Genomic DNA, 18,757 nt, shown 5'->3' with positions numbered 1-18,757 from the left:
CCATCGCACCAAGGGTGTGAGGTTATACTCCAACTAAAAGTCTATTATTAATATTTTAAGAACAACTAATTAGTGAATTAATTTTATATTATTTGTTATGATATATTTCCTCAAATTAAAGTCCAAACTCTAAACAATTAGAGCTTAAAGCAATTGTTTTTATTAAAATTATTTACTTATTTTATAATTTATTCATACTATTTATTTAATAATTTTTAAAAAAAAAGTTCACATACGAATCTTCATCAAGTTGTGTATCATACGAAAATAATACTAGTTAGTTACTAAACCACCTCAAGTTAAAAATAAAATGACTGAGATTTGTTCATATTAATATAATTAACATATTTTTGTAAAATGGAATCGCCATTTAGGATAACCTCCTTTCACATATAAAGAAAGGCTAGAAAACTAGGAATTTTACTTTTTTAGTACTACCATATATGTGAGGACTTCTCCTTAAAATCCTGCCTGGACCATGCATTGAACGTATGCCCTAAGCCTTAAACAAGAATCATGGCCTCAAAAAGTTACAAGACTTACACAAAACTCTTTAATTCCAAAACGTTCCTAGATTTGCTTCCCTTTAAACATTCTTCATTTGAATTCTCCCATTTACAACACTCCATCCTTCACATTCACAATGTCTTCTAAAATTTCTTCCAACTTGAGCACCATTCAACAAAATCCCACCCCTTTATCTCTTGGAACTCTATGCAAGTCTCTAGCTATTTCAGGCCTAATCTTGTTTTTGTTCTACACTTTTTTGTTTAACCCTCCTAATTACCGACCTTCTGACCTCTTATCAACCATAAATCAAAAATGGCCAACCTCAAGCCCCATTATTAGTACTAATTCTACTAAAACCAATATTAGTCACATTGTTTTTGGCATAGCTGGTACAATGGACACATGGAGTAACAAAAAATCATACATTGAAGCATGGTGGAGACCGAATGTGACAAGGGGATATCTTTTTCTAGATAGACCTCCCACAGAGGAGTTCCAACCTTGGCCTTCAACTTCACCTCCTTTTCGTGTCAACGAAGATATCACCAAATTGAAAGTGTTCCCAAAAATACCAAGGCCGAGTCATGTCCGAATTGTACGTACAATAATGGAAACATTTAGACAAGGAGACAAAGATGTGAGATGGTATGTAATGGGAGATGATGACACAGTACTTATGGTTGATAATTTAGTTGAGGTACTAGCAAATTATGACCATACTAAATCCTACTATATTGGGTCCAATTCAGACTGTGTCAAGTCCAACTTAGATTTCTCTTTTAATATGGCATTTGGGGGAGCTGGCTATGCTTTGAGTTACCCTCTAGCAGAAGCATTGGCAACAAAGTTAGACGATTGTATAGAGAGATATCCAGACATGTATGTCAGTGATTTTTTGTTACACTCATGTTTGGCTGATTTAGGAGTTGCTCTAACTCAGAACAAAGGGTTTCACCAGGTAATTGCAACTTCTTTAGTTTAAGCTGGCTACTATATATATATATATATATATATATATATATATATATATATATATGTATATATGTGGGTGTGTGTGTGTGTGTCCATTTGGTAATTGCAACTTTTTTAGTTTAAGTTTTCTCTAACTCGGAACAAAGGGTTTCACCACCGTGGTATTGCTGTAGGAAGGAACAGGATAGAGCTTTAACCGTAGTGTTTTTTTTTTTTTTTTTTGTTGGTAGTCTTGTAGAGTTTTTTGAAACAAAATGCTTTAAATGAAAAAGAGTTTTAACTTTTGACAAATTATAATGAATAGTGTTTTGAAATTTTGGATTTTTAAATGTATGAATAGTAAATTTGGAGCTTTTTTAAAAAGTTCTATATGGGTAGATAAAGTTCGGCCCAGGTTGAACTAGTCCAAAACCCACAGACCTATAGACCCATAACCCAGCTCACAAGCATGGTGTGACCACGTTGGGACCCTTGTCAACCTCTATTACTAGCTGAGAAAGGAAAATAGTGTAGACGATGGATAATACTTGGGGAAGCCCGCCGTCCAGGCACGGCACTCAATAACATGTTTAAGTTACTAGGAGGTCATTGTAATGGCAAAATCATGAGGCCCACTCCTAACATAAGATTGGACATGTTAGAACAGTAGCTTAGATCCAAAGGTCCACCCAAATACTGCTAATGGTGGAGCCGACATACCAGTAAAATATTCTCTCATCATTACTAACCTATTAATGAGAGAGAACAAAAGAAAAGATGCAAGGAAGAAGAGAGGGTTGGAACATATTCAGCGAAGAGAAAAGAGAGAAATTTTCAACTAATATTTGGGAAGTGACTTAGCTCGGGATATTTAAGGGTTAACTTGGTTGTCTAAGATCATCCTCCGATAACGTTCAAAATCACCTCACAACCATTGTCAACCACCATTTACCAACCAAACTCTCCTTGGGACCTTCCATTGGGAACTATACTCAAAACATTACACAAATTAATTGGGAGTCCAAGCCCAATGATCTCTACATTATCCTGGGTCGTACTATAACATCAACTTTTTCAAATAGATTGCAAAAGAATTTTATATGCTTAAAAGCTATTATCAATTTTCTATTAGGCATCCTTTTTTTGTTTTTTGGTTTATGGTTAAAACTTAAAGCTCTTTTATGGTAGCATTGCAAAAGTACTTTTTTTTTTTTTTTGGTAAGCAAAAATCATGGCAATTTTGCTTTCAAGAGTTTTGTTTTCTTTTTGGTTAGAAAATGCTTTTATTACAAGAATTGGAACACAAGACTAAGTTACATCTAGTATAATTTTTTTTTCATAGATATTTTGAAATTAGACATTAAAATTGCTTCATTTTCTTCCTATGCACCATGTGAAATTCTTTTTGCTCTTTCTTGGATAAGGCATGCACCAAGGCCCAAGCACATTCTGTTAACCAGTTCTATAGTTTTCCTTGTTGCTCTCTAAGGAAAATTGTAGAACTCTACTAAAAATGCCTCTATTTGAAAAATGTTGTAGAATGTAGACTATTACATTAACATAGAAAAGTCATATGCATTACAGAAGATATTGCCTTGTGGACTATTTAATCACAAACTAAGCCCTCTAAATATTTGTTGACTACAGATTGACCTACATAATGACATCTCCGGTCTTCTATCAGCTCACCCTCAGACTCCTTTCCTCTCTCTCCACCATATTGACACCGTAGACCCAATCTTCCCCTCCATGGACCGTTCTGAATCCATAAACCACCTCATGAAGGCTGCAAAAACAGACCAATCGCGCCTTCTTCAACAAACCATATGCTACCACAGACAAAACACCTGGTCTCTCTCTATCTCATGGGGCTACTCAACTTATATTTATGAAAATATAATTCCTCGGAGCATTTTATGGAGACCCCTAGAGACATTTAGGCCATGGGTGGCAGATTGGACACCACCACTCTATATGTTCAACACTAGGTGGCCTTCCGACAATCCTTGTGAAGTTCCTCACTTATTTTTCTTTGATTCTATAGAGCATATAGAAGGAGACCAAATTGTTACAACCTATGTTAGAGCATTGCCTCGTGGTTTACCAACTTGTTCATTTGCTGGAAATCATTCTGCTGATCCCATAACTAAAATTAAAGTGTTTTCACCAGCATCAACACGCTTGGAGGTGAGTGTGCTTTCATTTTAAGTCTTCAATATATATTCATTTTGCATCACCACCAAGCTTATATTAATTATGAGTAATGTTTATGTTACTATAAACTTTACTACCATCTTATCAAAAAATTAACTTAGGTAACTAATTATGTTGAGAAAATGCTACAATTATAACCAGTTTTAATAAAATACAAATTCTTGTGACAATAATTGCAATTATAGTCACATCAAATATATAACAGATAAATTTACAGTAACAATGATGAACTTTTTATTATCATTATGAGAATGATGAACTAACGTAACATTATTTCCTTTTGATTGTTTTAATAGATATAGATCTTTTATACACTTCAATTCCTCTTGAACATTGGATACTTCGTCAAGGATTACATTATCTGAATTCTAAAATTGTTTATTGTATGTTTATTACTCTGCAGGGCGGAGGAAGAGACTGCTGCGACATTGAATATATGGATGGAGCAAATGTTACGGAAGTCAAGTATCGGGCTTGCATGAAGTATGAAGTAATTGCCTGACTGCAGAAGTCCATTTGATGTTACAGTAAGGCAATTACTTTTTTTTAGTAATGGCCTAGATTGTAACATCAAATGGATTTCTACACTTAAATAATATAGATTCATTAATAGGTCATGTCCTTCTCAAAAAAAAAAAAAAAAATCATGTCAACCATAGTAGACCTAATTTATATGTAATCTTTTTCTTACATAAAAAAAAATATTATATATATATGGGAGATTGGTGGAAACTAAATAAAGACATCAATTTCCTTCATTATCTTACTATGATACGTTTCTCTTCATACAAGAACAATGCAATCTCAAAAATAAGAAAATCTCAACAAAATAGAATCTTTTATTATGAGCATGTATCTCTCGGATGTGCTCAATGTCAATACCTACGAACATAATTATCGCACATAGAAATAAATAATAATAATAAAATTCACCATTATTCAAAGTAAATAAACTTCGTAAGTTAAACAATAATTTAAGTTCATTTAGAACTACCAGCTAGATAATTGAAAGTAATTGGCAATTACTTAAAAAAAATTACTAAACTTTGGAAATAATATAATTGACTGTGGTCAAAATCACGTTTAGGACAGGCAGTGTGTACTAGTATTTACCTATGAAGTATGGGTGCGTTTCCGAATTCGAGTGTGGGTGCAGGTGTAGAACTCAACAATTTTTGAAAAAGTAAGGTGTGGCTGAGTGCAGCAATTAAAAATTTATTAAAAATATTTTTATATAGTGAATTTAATATTTTTTATATAAAAATTCAAATAAAGAGTAGAGTTTATTATTAAAAAAAATTATTTATGATTTGTTTTTAATAAAATCAATATTTTTTGTAATTGTAAACAAAAAAATCACCTTTCAAGAAGGTTCCTTTACTCCTTTTCCAATTCCCAAGCCCACCCAGAAGAAACAATTGACTTTCTCACCTACTTAATTTATATTCTTTTATTATATACATTTATTCTTCTTCCTCACCTCTTCTAAGTTCTAACCATTTCTTTGTGTCTTCTCATCTTCTTCTTCCTTCTTCTTTTTTTTTTTTTCTCTCACAAGGTCACATGAAGCAGAAGAATGGTGGCTAGCGGCCCATTTTGGCCTATGTTGGCGGCCATATTGGTTTGTTTCGGCCAGAATTGGCCATATCAGTTTGTTTTGGCTGAAATAAAACCATTTCGGTCATTTCGGCTTCCCGTTTCCTCCAGAATCAAGCCGAATCAAAGCAAATCGACTGGTTTTGGCTCAAATCGGGGCAAATTGGAGCAAATCAAAAAAAAAAATAATAATAATAATAAAAAGGTGAATCGGCATGGCATACGTTGGATGCCGTGTCCAGATGAGTCCGGTGCGCCACACCCATGCTTTCTTGTTATTTACCCTTTGAAGTTTCTCATACTTTTCAAGATTCACAATGTGGCCAAATTGATATATAAGAGGCCACGTTCCCACCAAATAATCATTAGGTACCCTACAGTTTAGAACTTAAAACCCATCACAGCAACCTCAAACATTTCCACATCTATGTATTGTGATGCCTTTGTTCGGTGCATCTAGGCTCTATGCACATAAATATTGCGAGTAGATCATTTCGATCAATTCCAAAATTTTAATTAGGTCACATAGAATTTTCTTTCGACAGATTTCTCTATAATCTTTAGATTTAAAGATGCCAATAGATTTTCTTACAAGAGAGTTCTTCAAATTTATTATTTTTGCAATCCTATAGAAGTCTTCTTTTTAGAATTATCTTATATATGGCTAATTTAAAATAAAATAAAATTGATAGGTCTAATAATGGCTAGGGTTTATTAATGCTAGAATACGCTTTCTTCTATATTCGGCAAAAAAAATAAAAAATAAAAATAGATGCTGATGAAGCAGAATATCGTTAGTTGAGGAGGGTTCATCCAGATGAATACCAGCCAGTGGTAGTCCGTCCAGGTGATGACTGTATCACTCCTGCGAATAAGACAGAAGCTTCTTTACTCGGTCACCGGTGCGGTGCCTGCTACAACACCTCCGATGCCAAAGTTAGCACAAAAAGAAAATAGAGTTTTTATAAAGGAATTACTTTGTTTTTCATATAATTGTGTTTTCTTGTTTTTTTCCTATGTGGGTGGTGCCTCTCCTTTATATACCTTTTTTTGGTATCTAGTCGTTGTGGCATTAATTCCTGGCTTAATGGTGCTCCTGGCCGAGTAATGGTTCTTTAATATGTTTCCAACGGTCTACCCAGCTGGCGTCGTAACCACTCAAGGTATTACTGCCGGCATTGAATCATTTTGGTGCCCTCGTCAGTGACGTAGCAATATTTTTCTCGTCATGGGGGTATGGGTCGTCTGTAGCATTATACCCGTCTGTGAGCCATTCTCGTCGTTCCCATCAGATGCCCCCGGATCATGTGGTCGACGTGACATGTCACGTCGTCCACAGAATGCGAATCGTTTGAACTGCAGACGACTTTTGGGATTTCGTGTTGTAATAAAGGCGTAGTAGCGGCGCCATTCTGATTGTTGCCACGTGACGCTTACTGGTGGGTGCAGTTACTGTTTCTTTTGTGCAACCCTTGGGTTTCTCGCTGATTTGCGGTTTTTTTTCTGGGCTTCGTTTAAAAACTCCCTCTTTTCCCTTTCTTTTTTGTTTCTCATCTTCTAAAATTCCTTGTTTGTGCTCTTTCCTATCTCTTCGATTTTCTCTGTAAACTAGTGCACATTCTCCATTTTTCCAAAGCTAGTGCGAGGCAAGGTTCTCTAGCTTCTCTAATTTGTCAAACTATATAATCTGTCATTTTGATCATTTGAGAAAATAAAAATGTAATATTAAAGAAAGAAATCAACAAGTATAATATCTTTCATAGTTTATTTGTAATTATTTCCATAATTGTATATAAATTTATTTCAACATATTAATTTATATCTAATTTTTCTTTTATAGGCTGAGTTTGGATAGCTGAAGCGCCCAGTGTTTTGAGTGTTTTGCGTTTTCTGATTTTTTTTTTTTTCTCCTTCTGGTGCTACACGGGTCAGGGGAGACAAATACTACTGTTCATGTTACTGTTTATGAACAGTAGCCGCATTTTGCTGACTTTTCAGCACATCTATGGGTCCCGTATACTGTTCACGAGACTCACAAACTTCACTTTGCAGAATTTTTTTTAATTAAAAATGGGTCCCACGGCACTATTTACACATTTAAAAATTATTTTGCTACAGTGTTTTCAGTTTTCAGTAATAAACTTTATCCAAATGGACCCATAGTTGTAGTATTGATGATAGCAGCTATAACAATCACTGTGTTTTAGCACCTTTTCCTTTATAGGACTACACTCATGCTTCCCCCCCCCCCCCCCCCCCCAAAAAAAAGAACAAATTGGTAGATCTTTTGAATTTGTTGCCTTATCACAGAATCTCCAACTTTAATTACCTAGAAATTTTAGAAACTAAAAAACATGTGACAAGGTGGGTATTAGTTAACTCAACTAGTAAAGTCTCTGATAGTTAAATAAGAGATCTGAGGTTCAATCCCCGCCTACACCAAAAACTGATTGGTGTCTTGGTCTGATGACAAAGAGCACTCATCAGGAGCGGACGCCATACGTTAAAACTCTCTCAAAAAAAGAAAACATGTGACAATAAAATGTTTATTTCAACAATGATCTTAGGGAGAAATTAAAACCTTTATTAGTATAAAATGAAAAAGAACTTGACATTAGTTATAAGATGATAGATGCATTGGTTTATGAGTTTAGGGAAAGCTTGGCTGGCTTGAATTGAGGTTTTTCTGAGGGTATGAAGTAGTTGTTTTAGGATGTTAAGTTTTGACGAGCTTTTGGTGTGTTTGTGGCCGGGTTTCAATTGTTCAGGTGATATTGACATTAGTTGGGAAAACGGGTTTGCACCGGTTGATATGATTACAATTGTCATGGGGGTTGGTGATTTTGCTGGTTTGGAGAATGGTAAGTTTGACCTAAAGAGTAAATACTAGTATACACATCTTATTGCACATAAATGTACGCACACACTTAAGTTAGACTCACTGAAATCATGACTTGAAGTGTGAAATAAGCATCACCCTTACCCTAAAACCTAATCTTGAGGATGATGGTGGTGAAGGGTAGAGGAGGGGTGAAAGAAAAGAGAAATAAATTTTGAAAACAAAAAGAGATAAGGATATATACAATGGGCATAAATCAAATTACGTCACTTTGACCACATTCAATACAAAATAAAAGTTAAGGCACTAAATTGAGAAAAATCAAAATTTGAGGGATGAAAATGTTAAAAGTAAAAACATAAATTAGGGGTGCAATTTATAATTGAGCCTATATATTCTGATTAGTCTAAACTATTAACTATGATATTGTCTCCAAACTCATGAAGGTTAAAATCATGTAATCTCTTCCCTTCCATCATGCAATAGTAGTATCATTTATCATGTAAGTTTGCGTTAATTGATTTTACAATAAATCCTATAGAAAAGGTAAAAATTTTGTGATTTAACATAACATATTGAAAGAATATAAAGAAACATTATTTTGTTATCTCAGAACATCACTTTATATATTTATTTATTGTGAGATTGGAGGAAATTAAATAAAACATCCCTTAAATATCCATGCATCTTTATCTTATTAACCAATGGACAAAGATTCAACTCCCTTTCTCATCTGATCTGGTCGAAGCTATGGCAGCAGCAAGGGCACTCTCATTAGCTTCAGAACTTGGCTTCTCAAGATTCATCTTGGAATGTCGCAGGTTTAAAGGTGTGGATGGAGAAGTTTCTCCACACCTCTATTTGTATTGTTAACTAAAGATGGTTGATTTATTTTAATGAAATTCTAAGTCTTTATTCAAAAAAAAAAAAATTTAATTGTAACATTAGGCTACAACTTTCTGAATATCTTTTAATTAAATGTGAGTTTTGACAAATTCACAATTGGATTTCCTATTCCATACTTGCAAAATTTTTAGAAAATTAAAGATCAATACCTATATCATCAATAAATTGTTTAAATTGCAAATTTTTGTAATTTAAAATTATACAAAAAATATATAATTTTATAGATCATATTGTAAATAATATCCAATTAACACAAATTTTAACATGTGTATTAAGAACGTAAAGAACATGTAATTTAATAATTAAATTTTCAATATATGTAGTAATATTTATTTTATTGAGTAGAATTGTAACCTTAAACTACAGCCAACTTTGTAGCTAAACTTTGTCCTTAACCAAATTAACAACTCATATGCTCTTGATTAGTGAATTTTTTTTTTTTTACCTTGATTAGTGAAAAAGAAGACACTCGTGTTATAACAGAACACTATTGACACTGATTCGTGTTATAACAGGCAACACTATTTCATAGAGTGAATGTTAGAGCCTATCTTAGTAATTAATTTGATGGGATTATTGGCGATAGTTTGTAAAATGTAGTGGTAACCTAAAACAAGCTCATTCTCTCTCTTGGACATTAGGACAAAAAAACAAATTTACCCAATATGAAATAATCCTTAGAACTTTCCAGATGCACTATATATCTAGTAAATGACCCATTAAATATGTCATTAAAATTATAAATACATATAGATTATTTTATAAATCGCCATATCTGAGATTGAAGAAATTTTCCTCCAAACTGTTTGGAAGTAAATTTCATGCAAGTTAAAAATGGTGATAAACTATTCCATATTACCTACACTGCAGTCCTAATTTCATATTCCAGGGTAGAAAGAAAAAAATCCAGGGTAAACAAATTCCTTAGAAGTACAGTGTCTTTTCAAAGCCTTGAGGCTGGTAGAATTCTCTCCATATTACCTACACTGCAGACCTAATTTCACATTCCAGGGTAGAAAAAAAAAATCCAGGGTAAACAAATTTCTTAAAAGTACAGTGTCTTTTCAAAGCCTTGAGGCTGGTAGAATTCTTTCCATGACTAAAAAACCTACATAAACCATATTTAATTCTCCTTAAACAGCAAAAGCCCTGGTTTAAATTTATCAGTGTCCGAATCCTTACAGTAGTAATTGAAAGAGACTTAAAGGGGAAAAGAATTAAATTGGAATAATTGGAAAAAGGTGTATCAAACACGAACTGTCAGCTCAGCCTTGAACAGTTGTATGAATATCCGAAAAAGACCTATGTATCTAAGAGACAAACTTTTTGTGAACTGAATCGATTATCAGTTTTAACTAATTTATGAATCACCTTATAATGGGCCAAACCAATCCAAAATTCACAATCAAACAAGAAAATGCAGCTGTTCTTTCACTCCTGAAGTTGTTGTACTCCTATCCAACGAGCATAATCAACCCACCTGCCAAGAAGTTGAGAAAGGTGAGTTCTTGGGGGAGGAGAAATAATTTTTCAAAATGGAGATTTCAGAGGAGTTATAAATCAATCACTCACAATAATGAACCCAAGAATGTGTTGCCTGTCCGAACAGCAAAAGAGACGGCACTCAGCCAAAGTTTGTGCTGGTGTAACATGGGTTCCAAAATCCGCTGTTCAATAACACCAGCTAGTACTTGGTACCTGTAATACACAATTACATCATTGATAAATATTCCAGGTCTGACAAACTATCAACTCCATTCTGTCATGTAGTGACGTGCTAAAATGTCTCAAGGTATTGATAGTTAATAGATCCACATTACGAAAGCATTTGTCTCGCAAAAACCAGTCATTCCATTGTATCTTACATGGCATTTGAAATTATTGCATTTTATAAAATTTGAGGAAAATTTGATAACATCTATTTACAATCCGGAAACATGCTATCTTTTTACCAGATGAATTTTGTTAGAAAAAGAAAATAGCCTAAATCCTTGATACATAATCATATTTTGACCATGTCCTCTCCTTTGTTTTTTGATGAGTCTAATTTAAATTATGGACTTGGGTAATCAAAGTAATGAATGAAGAAATAAAAATATTTCATTCAATAAATTATCACAGTACAGAAAATTATAATTATTTTTTAATTGGCACGTAAATCACATACTCCATGGGACTTGAATTTGAAACCTCAACAACCACCCAAATTTTTTTTTTTTACGCCAACCACCCTGTACTTATTAGGGTTGAAAGTGCCATTTGACCCAAAGACCATAGACATCACCCCAAAGAAAATGATGCCTGAACATACAGATCATAAACATGATTTTCTACTGAAAAAAATTCATAATATAATGGAATGACGTTCAGTCATATTTAACTGTCAATTTTCCAAAATTTGAAAAAGACATTTAAGGATGCAGAGTAAGAGAATTCAGGTATTTATTTTAATTTCCTCTACAGTAAGTGCGGGTTTAGACTTTTTAATCATAGGGTCATTTTTACCCTCTCAAAATATACTTTATAAGTATTGATACAAGTGTTTGAAAAGTGAAATCATAGGAGGTTCTAATTAGATCTAAATCATGAGTGATAACTTTATTCATGATTGTCTACCCAAGGAAGCCCATATCATTTTCAAAACAATCTACGTATACATTAGATATTTTATTGAATTGTAAACATTCCAAAATACATGAGTCTATAGATGATTTAAAAAATTAGAACCAGAGGTTGCATGAAGTAGCAGCTAAGTTAGAGCCACTCAAGAAACTGATAAATTAAAACTACATACCGGAGATTGCTAGAAACTGCCATATAGACACCATAGGCAGCACTAGTGGATATTATAGGCACGTTTTCCACTTCAGCTGCAGAATCCTTATTAACAGCCTTCCTTGCATTGATCAAGGCATTTGTCACTGCTGTGCCAACCTACATTAAATTACATGTATCATAATCCAACATTTCTCGATTCTGGTACATTGGCTTGCAAGACTTTGTCTAAGAAACCTTTGCAACAAATAGTTAGAAAAGGAATGGTCAATATTAGTCAACAGATTGCTCCTCACTATTTTCAACCTCATGTGCATCGAGAACATGTAAAAGTAGCCTTTCATATACATCCTTTTAGCGTGTCTCTGTGGTATTTTTTGTTGGGAATGAGGTCACACTTTTGGTCATATCTTGTATGGGCAAAACCAATTCACTAAAGCATTCATAGACAACATAATGAATATGGGAAAATGTGATCTGGTACATAATGTAAATTAGGAAGATAACCAATGCAAACTGCATTATCCTCAACATATCAATTCCAAGAATATTGATTGCGACAGCTCTTGGGCACCTCTGATTTACTTGAGCTTTCCCCTTTTATAAATGTATATGCACAGATACTTACGTTCATAAAATGCATACATGCATACAAAACATAGTAATTACACCCAACATAACATATCAATCAGATGAAAAATCAAGTATAATAAAATCTACTATACACAAAGGAACAACAATTTACGTAAGAGCCCAGGTTTTTTATTAGTTATCTGAAACTCAAATCCAAAATTTCTACAAACAGCAATTTTATTATCCTACAATTTAGTTAACCTGTGTTTATTCTACCTGCGGAGAAAAGAACAGAAATGTATGAAGATTATCTAACTTTCCCCTGACAGCTTCATAAAGTTCATCTTCAAAAGGGTGAGGCCAAGAGCAGGAAACTGTTATATTGCTTTAGAGATTAGGTTCATTCATATCTTAGAATCTACACTCGAACCCACCAAAAACACTCCAAGATCAATAAGACTAGCATGGAAAGTTTTCTTCAAGGAATTGGACCAAAAGTTTCCTTACATTTCCTTGTTTTTAATTAAAATTTTTATTTTCCTTCATTTTTCTCTAAATAACCAAAGACAGGAAGACAACATACATTTCCCCTTCCATTATTTTCTCTTCTTGAAAGTGCACCAATATGCAGCAGAATGGTTCCTTACAGGGGCTTCATTCAACCACTTCTCCCAAAAAGAAACAATAGTAATTTCTGGATTTTATTTAAAGCATATGCAGCTCATGAGATAAAGCACTTTAAAGAGCATCTCTCAGCCAACAGAAGACCAAATTTTCACGAGAATTAAAGTCGGCACAAACACTACTTGAAAAAAATAACATGGATTTTGTAACTAGTAAGGCAAGAAGAAACAAGAACTATTTATGATCAGCACAAATAATGGAGACGCAACAATTAAAGAGGATGTCAAGGAAAGACAGAATCATGATCAGCCACAAAATTCTATCTAAATTGAACGCCCCAGGAGAAGTATGATAACTAACCAGTGATGAAGCTGTGCCAACTGCAAAAAGCTTTGTTCCATTACGCTACACAAAACAAACCAGAAACTGTAAAGTATGCATTTTCATTCTTTTCTTGAAACTTAAAAGGAGGATTCATTAGTAGCAAAATATTCTTTTCACTAAAATTCTGCTTACCACCACTGCTCCAAGTCTCTGTAAAAATGAATATGATGTTCCAGCAAGTGCAACCTGCAAACATATTTTGAGGACCATATAAGTAAATGTGAGTATCTCTTAATCCAAATTATCTAGGCAGATTGTTCAGGTAGTTGCACTAGTCTCTAGGCCAAAAAAAATAAATTGTAACCTGGAATGCATTGTCAGGGCAGTTATGGAAGAACTTGGCAATTGTTCCTGCGCTAGTTGCAAGTGGTGGTCGGAGGGAAACAGTTGGGGCAGGAAGAAAAACAAGCATAAAATCTGCAAGAATGGCCATTACCTAAGAAAGGTAATGACAGAAACATAGATGATGGGAAGTAAATGTTTAAAATATAGTGCAAAAAAGGTTTACTGTCTTTGATAAAATGATATCCCATAATGCATAGGATGCAATATTTCTCTCAACTCCCTTGGAAAATCTATGGCACCAAGTATTTTCATCAATTTCATTAAAAACTTAAAGAATAAAGAGTGTGTAATTCTTGAAAAATCAAACGATCTGACACCATAGGGATGCAGCCATTTCAGAAAATTATGGAATGAAGGCCAAAACTTTTGTACGTTAGACAATCTGTGAAGAGGAGGCACCTCATCAGGGCCTTTCTGAGTTATACACCAACAGGTGCAAATATATAGTTGACTAAACATTCAAATGAAACTTAAGCACATTTATAATCAAATCTACCAGAAGATAATATGTTACTGCTCCTAAATAAATGCATGATTTTTTTTTGTGATTCAATTTTTTTTTTTTTTTGATAAGTAATAAAGATTCATTAATATTAAAAAAAGAGACACCCAAGTACAGAGGGAGTATACAGGGAGAACAAATCAAAAACAAACATTACAAAAGTCAAGTAAATCCAAAATAGAAGAAAAAAGTTGGTCTCTCCACACAGAAAACTAGTCAAGTAAGGTTCGGAAAAATAGAAGCTTGAGATCAGTCATGGAACTCTCATTGGCTTCAAAACACCTACTATTTCTCTCCTTCCAAATACACCACATCAAACAATGAGGAACAGCCTTCCATATATCTCCATTACGATGGCAACCAAAACGACCATGCCAGCAGGCCAAAAGCCCAACAACAGACCTAGGCATAACCCAACAAACTCCAAATAAACCGAAAACCATATCCCACAACTCCAAAGCAACTGGGCAATGAAGGAAAAGATGGTCAACACTTTCACTATTGCACTTGCACATATAACACCAATCCAAAATGCAAACCTTACTTTTCCTTAATTCATAATATTTCTTTCTTATCACTCACTAAGAATTTTTTAACATATTCAAAGGTCCTTATCATATCAAGAATCCACCAGTTCAAGTAAAATGTTATGAGACCCTATCAATTTAGGTGTCGGCACATCATAGACCCTATCATTTTCTTTGGAGGTTATAAATAAATTCACCTAAGTTAAAGAAAATGTTCCCTGGTAAGTCATACAACTGATAAGCACTTTAAAGAAAGTGGATTGCTTATAAGCTTGTACTTCTGCATTGCTATTCATAGACTTAGGACCAAACAAGTTGGATGACACCTGAAACGCTTGTACTCTTCATTTTCCAATGGAGTAGCCAAGTTGAGAAAACAGGTCATGAATATCATTCAGTGTGCCAACTCAAAACCTCAACAAAATGGAAAACCTTCAGAAAACATCCAAATCTTAATACCTGGACATACCCACATCAAAGTTCACATGGCATTGACAAGCACTATAAAACTATTTCCATTAAAATTTAACATAGGAAGTAAAAGTTTAATTTAAATCCACAATTCACTACACATGATTACATGAACAAATTACACTGGATTCTCCCCCATCTCAGCAAGTTATTGATCAATTATTGGGAAAACAAAAAAGGAAAAAAAATCATCAATTGTAGGTATCTATGCCCAATTGCTCATTCCCAGTACAAATAAGACTAAAGTAACTCCATATGTTCTCAGCTTTGGTTACCTACAACCATCAGATTCTAATAAATTTAGAGGGAAAAAGGAGGGGGGGGGGGGGCAATTGATTTTAAACCTTTTTTAAAAATATTAATAAAAAAAAATTAAAAATAAAATTAAAAACCTCTAGTTCTTTATAAATAGGTTCAAAAACTGAACTTTGTTTTAAATATACTATAATGTTGACAATTATCATACACCAGGGTTTCCCTTCCAGATCATGCCCGATACCAAGCAGTGATGTAAGCCAAGCTTACAGTGATTTCAAATGTATACATCAATATATGTATGTATGTATGATGATGATCGATATGTCCATACCACATCAGCAAAGACAATCTCTAGCTCATTGAAAAAGTTCTCTCTCCGGCGTTCATACTCTGCAGCAGTCTAGAAAATAAAACATAAAAAAAAGGATTATCTACATAAATCAAAGAAAGGAGAATTCAACGTTTATTACTAAGAACTGAGTATGGGGATAGAACCCCATGTGCAGAGAGAAGGGGGGGGGGGGGGGAAGCAGTCCATTTACAAACTTAATGGGAAAACAGGCATGCATTCTACAAAATATAACAATTTCTTCCTTTAGCATGCCATAATTAGGCATCCAGTAAAACAAAACTTTTCTAGTTTGCCATAACAATAAGATGAGCTTTATGGTTAGCTGAGCTTCTTATAGATTCATCAGGCAGAGGTATACACATAATTTTCCATGTTGTCCATTTATCAACTTGATAGTTTCTGATACCAAAAGGTACATTGTATGTCTATCACAGATTCTTTCAATGTCATAAAAAGAAAATGCAAATCTTCCCTCATTTCCCTGAAAATTGAAGTGAAGTTACCTTCAGCAAATTTTTCAGTATAAAATCTGCTTGCACATATAACACCCATAAAAACCAAACAACTTCATCAAGACCCTATTTTCATTACTCAATCCTTGTTCATCATTCCCCCCTCCCCCCCAACTTCACATGGTCTCAAACATTTCCCATCGCATTCCATCAAAGCCAGCACAACTTTCTAAACCATAAATAATCAGCAAAATAATTAATTTAGCATTATAAAAAGAAAAAATAAAAAGAATCACCCTCATAACCCATATACAATTTATCTCATCATCAGAATGCACAAAACCCATAAAAAATTTAAAAACAAACAACCATTTCACTAACCAAAAAGCAAACTCCATTGGAACATTGACCCAAAAAAACTCCCATTTTCAAATAACAACCTCCCAAAGATAACACATTCATAAACCGCAAGCTAAGTAAACAATTAACAAAAACCAAACTTTAAATAACAAAATGTGTTTTCTTCTCAAAACTTTAAATAACAAAATAAAAAATTATTGTTGAGTTACACAAATACCCAAAGGGTTTTAAAATCTACGATCTCACCCTGCAACTTGGGGGAAGGAAGCAACATTTGTGCCAAAGCTCATTCCTACCAAAACTTCACAAAAATTGAGAATGTCACGCGCATTGTCAAATACATAGAGGGTTTGAACCAGTATAACAGCTATATATACCCAGAAGCTCCAAAAGTACAAAGAATTCCCCCCACTACCAAAAATAAAAATCCAAAGACAACCAAAAGAAAGGAGACCCAACAAATAAAAGCATCGAAAAATACCACATTTACCAACCAAAGAAAATTCCACAGTAAATACCCACTATGATTATCACCATCCATCCATATATTTTCAGGTGTTTCAATCTCAACCATTCCTTCGCGAATATAAATAAAAGACGAAGATTAAAAAAATTCAAATAAACAATATTGATCATAATTTCAAGTGTTTTAATCTCCACAATTTCTTCATGAACATTTGACAACAAAGGGAAGAAGAAAAAAAAAAACAAAATTAAAACACTTTTTAAGTAAAGAATTCTGACCACAATGGTATCTACTATGATTATAATGATCATAATGATGTAATTCAAATGTTCAAAAATCTCCACCATTCGTTTAGTGAACATAAAAATACAAAGACTACTTTCAAATAAACAACCCTGATCACATTTTCAAGTGTTTTGCTTTTAAATCTCCACCATTCATTCTAAACATAAACAAACGAACTCTGATTATAAATTTACAACGTATATATATCCAAAACGACAAAACACTGTTATAGAGCGAGAGAGAGAGAGAGAGAGAGAGAGAGAGAGACCTTGGTGAACATGCCAACGCCGCATTCCATGAAGACCTTAGCGAGGAAGAGATCGTCAGCCAAGAGCCTCTCCTTGAACGCACCGAACTGCATCAACCACCGCATCACCGGCGACTTCTCCAGCTCCAAAAACCTCGACACCACCGCGCCGGGGACTCTCCCGGCCTCGATCGCCGCCGCCAAGTCCTTAGGCAAATTCTTCAACGACCTCCCAGCCTCCGCCAGCACCATCAAAGCCTCCTCCCTGTTCTTGTCCTCCGCCGACGACCCCTCGTCGCCTCCTCCTCCTCCTCCGCCGCCGCTATTTCCATTGTTGTTGTTGTTGTTGTTGTCGTCTCCGCCGGGGAATGATACGGCGTCGTTTGCGGCGGAGAAAGCGGTGAGTAGGTGGCGGTGGGGGTTGTTGTTGTTGTGGTGGAGAGAGAGGGAAGAGGGTGAGAGAGAGAGACGGAGGTGGAGGGAAGTGGGTGGCGGCGGTGGTGATGAAGAAGAGAGGAATGGAAGGTGAGGATTGGGTTTGGAGAGAGAAGCGTTAGATGATGAGGGAGTGAAGCAAAATGCGATCGACATTTTTGTTTATTCTCTCTCTCTCTCTCTCTAAAACTCTCTCTCTCTCTCTCTCTCTGTGTAAACACTTCTTCTTCTTTTTTCTGGTTCAACTTTGGTGAGTGTTTAATGTACTTCGTGAGATCTTTGTGTTGTGTTGTGTTTCTGTCCCACTTTTTGGAGTAGTGGGGGTTGGGGGGGGGGGGCGATGTTTCTAAGGAAAGAAGGGTTTTTAGTATTTAGGGGGGTTTTTGGTTTTTCAACGATTCCTAATCAAATCCCTACTCTCTCTTTTTTGCTGCGCCTGAATTCACGCTCCTAACTTTTCTACTCTCTATGCGTAAAAATTGGGTGCATTCTCACTTGGACTCAAATTGATGATCTATTGCTAAATATAAAAAATAAAAAATAAAAAAAAAAATTAAATAATGTGGATTATTGATGATGCAAATGTATTATTATGGTATTAATTAATATATGGGTTTTAGCCTTTTTAAGAATATATAATTAAAGGTGTGCAAGTGGAGAAATTATTAAGTCCACCAAGAGGGCC

General features: G+C 34.5%; 2 protein-coding genes across 2 annotated transcripts; one reads left to right on the top strand and one right to left on the bottom strand.

The window, feature by feature from the left end:
* The first annotated feature begins 546 nt into the window (after positions 1–546).
* LOC142608219 (uncharacterized) lies at positions 547–4,441 on the top strand. Its single transcript, XM_075779947.1, has 3 exons — positions 547–1,468; positions 3,109–3,648; positions 4,079–4,441. Exons 1-3 carry the CDS (start codon positions 644–646, stop codon positions 4,175–4,177), a joined length of 1,464 nt encoding a protein of 487 aa, XP_075636062.1. The 5' UTR covers positions 547–643; the 3' UTR covers positions 4,178–4,441.
* A 5,776-nt stretch (positions 4,442–10,217) lies between these two features.
* LOC142607466 (protein RETICULATA-RELATED 4, chloroplastic) lies at positions 10,218–18,405 on the bottom strand. Its single transcript, XM_075778975.1, has 8 exons — positions 17,659–18,405; positions 15,807–15,875; positions 13,677–13,808; positions 13,505–13,558; positions 13,349–13,393; positions 11,811–11,950; positions 10,589–10,714; positions 10,218–10,496 (listed from the first exon to the last, which is right to left on the bottom strand). Exons 1-8 carry the CDS (start codon positions 18,226–18,228, stop codon positions 10,448–10,450), a joined length of 1,185 nt encoding a protein of 394 aa, XP_075635090.1. The 5' UTR covers positions 18,229–18,405; the 3' UTR covers positions 10,218–10,447.
* Between the last annotated feature and the right edge of the window lie 352 nt (positions 18,406–18,757).

This window comes from Castanea sativa, chromosome 8 (assembly GCF_040712315.1).
Source record: "Castanea sativa cultivar Marrone di Chiusa Pesio chromosome 8, ASM4071231v1".
Classification (NCBI taxonomy): domain Eukaryota; kingdom Viridiplantae; phylum Streptophyta; class Magnoliopsida; order Fagales; family Fagaceae; genus Castanea; species Castanea sativa.
The sequence above is the reverse complement of the archived record's forward strand: the minus strand, read 5'-3'. Positions and strand labels throughout refer to the sequence as shown.

Excerpts from the sequence above, each read along its gene's own strand:
- LOC142608219 (XM_075779947.1), top strand. The coding sequence starts at position 644 with ATGTCTTCTAAAATTTCTTCCAACTTGAGCACCATTCAACAAAATCCC. Across the intron at positions 1,469-3,108 it reads AGAACAAAGGGTTTCACCAG|ATTGACCTACATAATGACAT; the intron begins GTAATTGCAACT and ends TGTTGACTACAG. Across the intron at positions 3,649-4,078 it reads CAGCATCAACACGCTTGGAG|GGCGGAGGAAGAGACTGCTG; the intron begins GTGAGTGTGCTT and ends ATTACTCTGCAG.
- LOC142607466 (XM_075778975.1), bottom strand. The coding sequence starts at position 18,228 with ATGTCGATCGCATTTTGCTTCACTCCCTCATCATCTAACGCTTCTCTC. Across the intron at positions 13,559-13,676 it reads GCCCTGACAATGCATTCCAG|GTTGCACTTGCTGGAACATC; the intron begins GTTACAATTTAT and ends ATATGTTTGCAG. Across the intron at positions 11,951-13,348 it reads TTGGCACAGCTTCATCACTG|GTTGGCACAGCAGTGACAAA; the intron begins GTTAGTTATCAT and ends AATTTAATGTAG.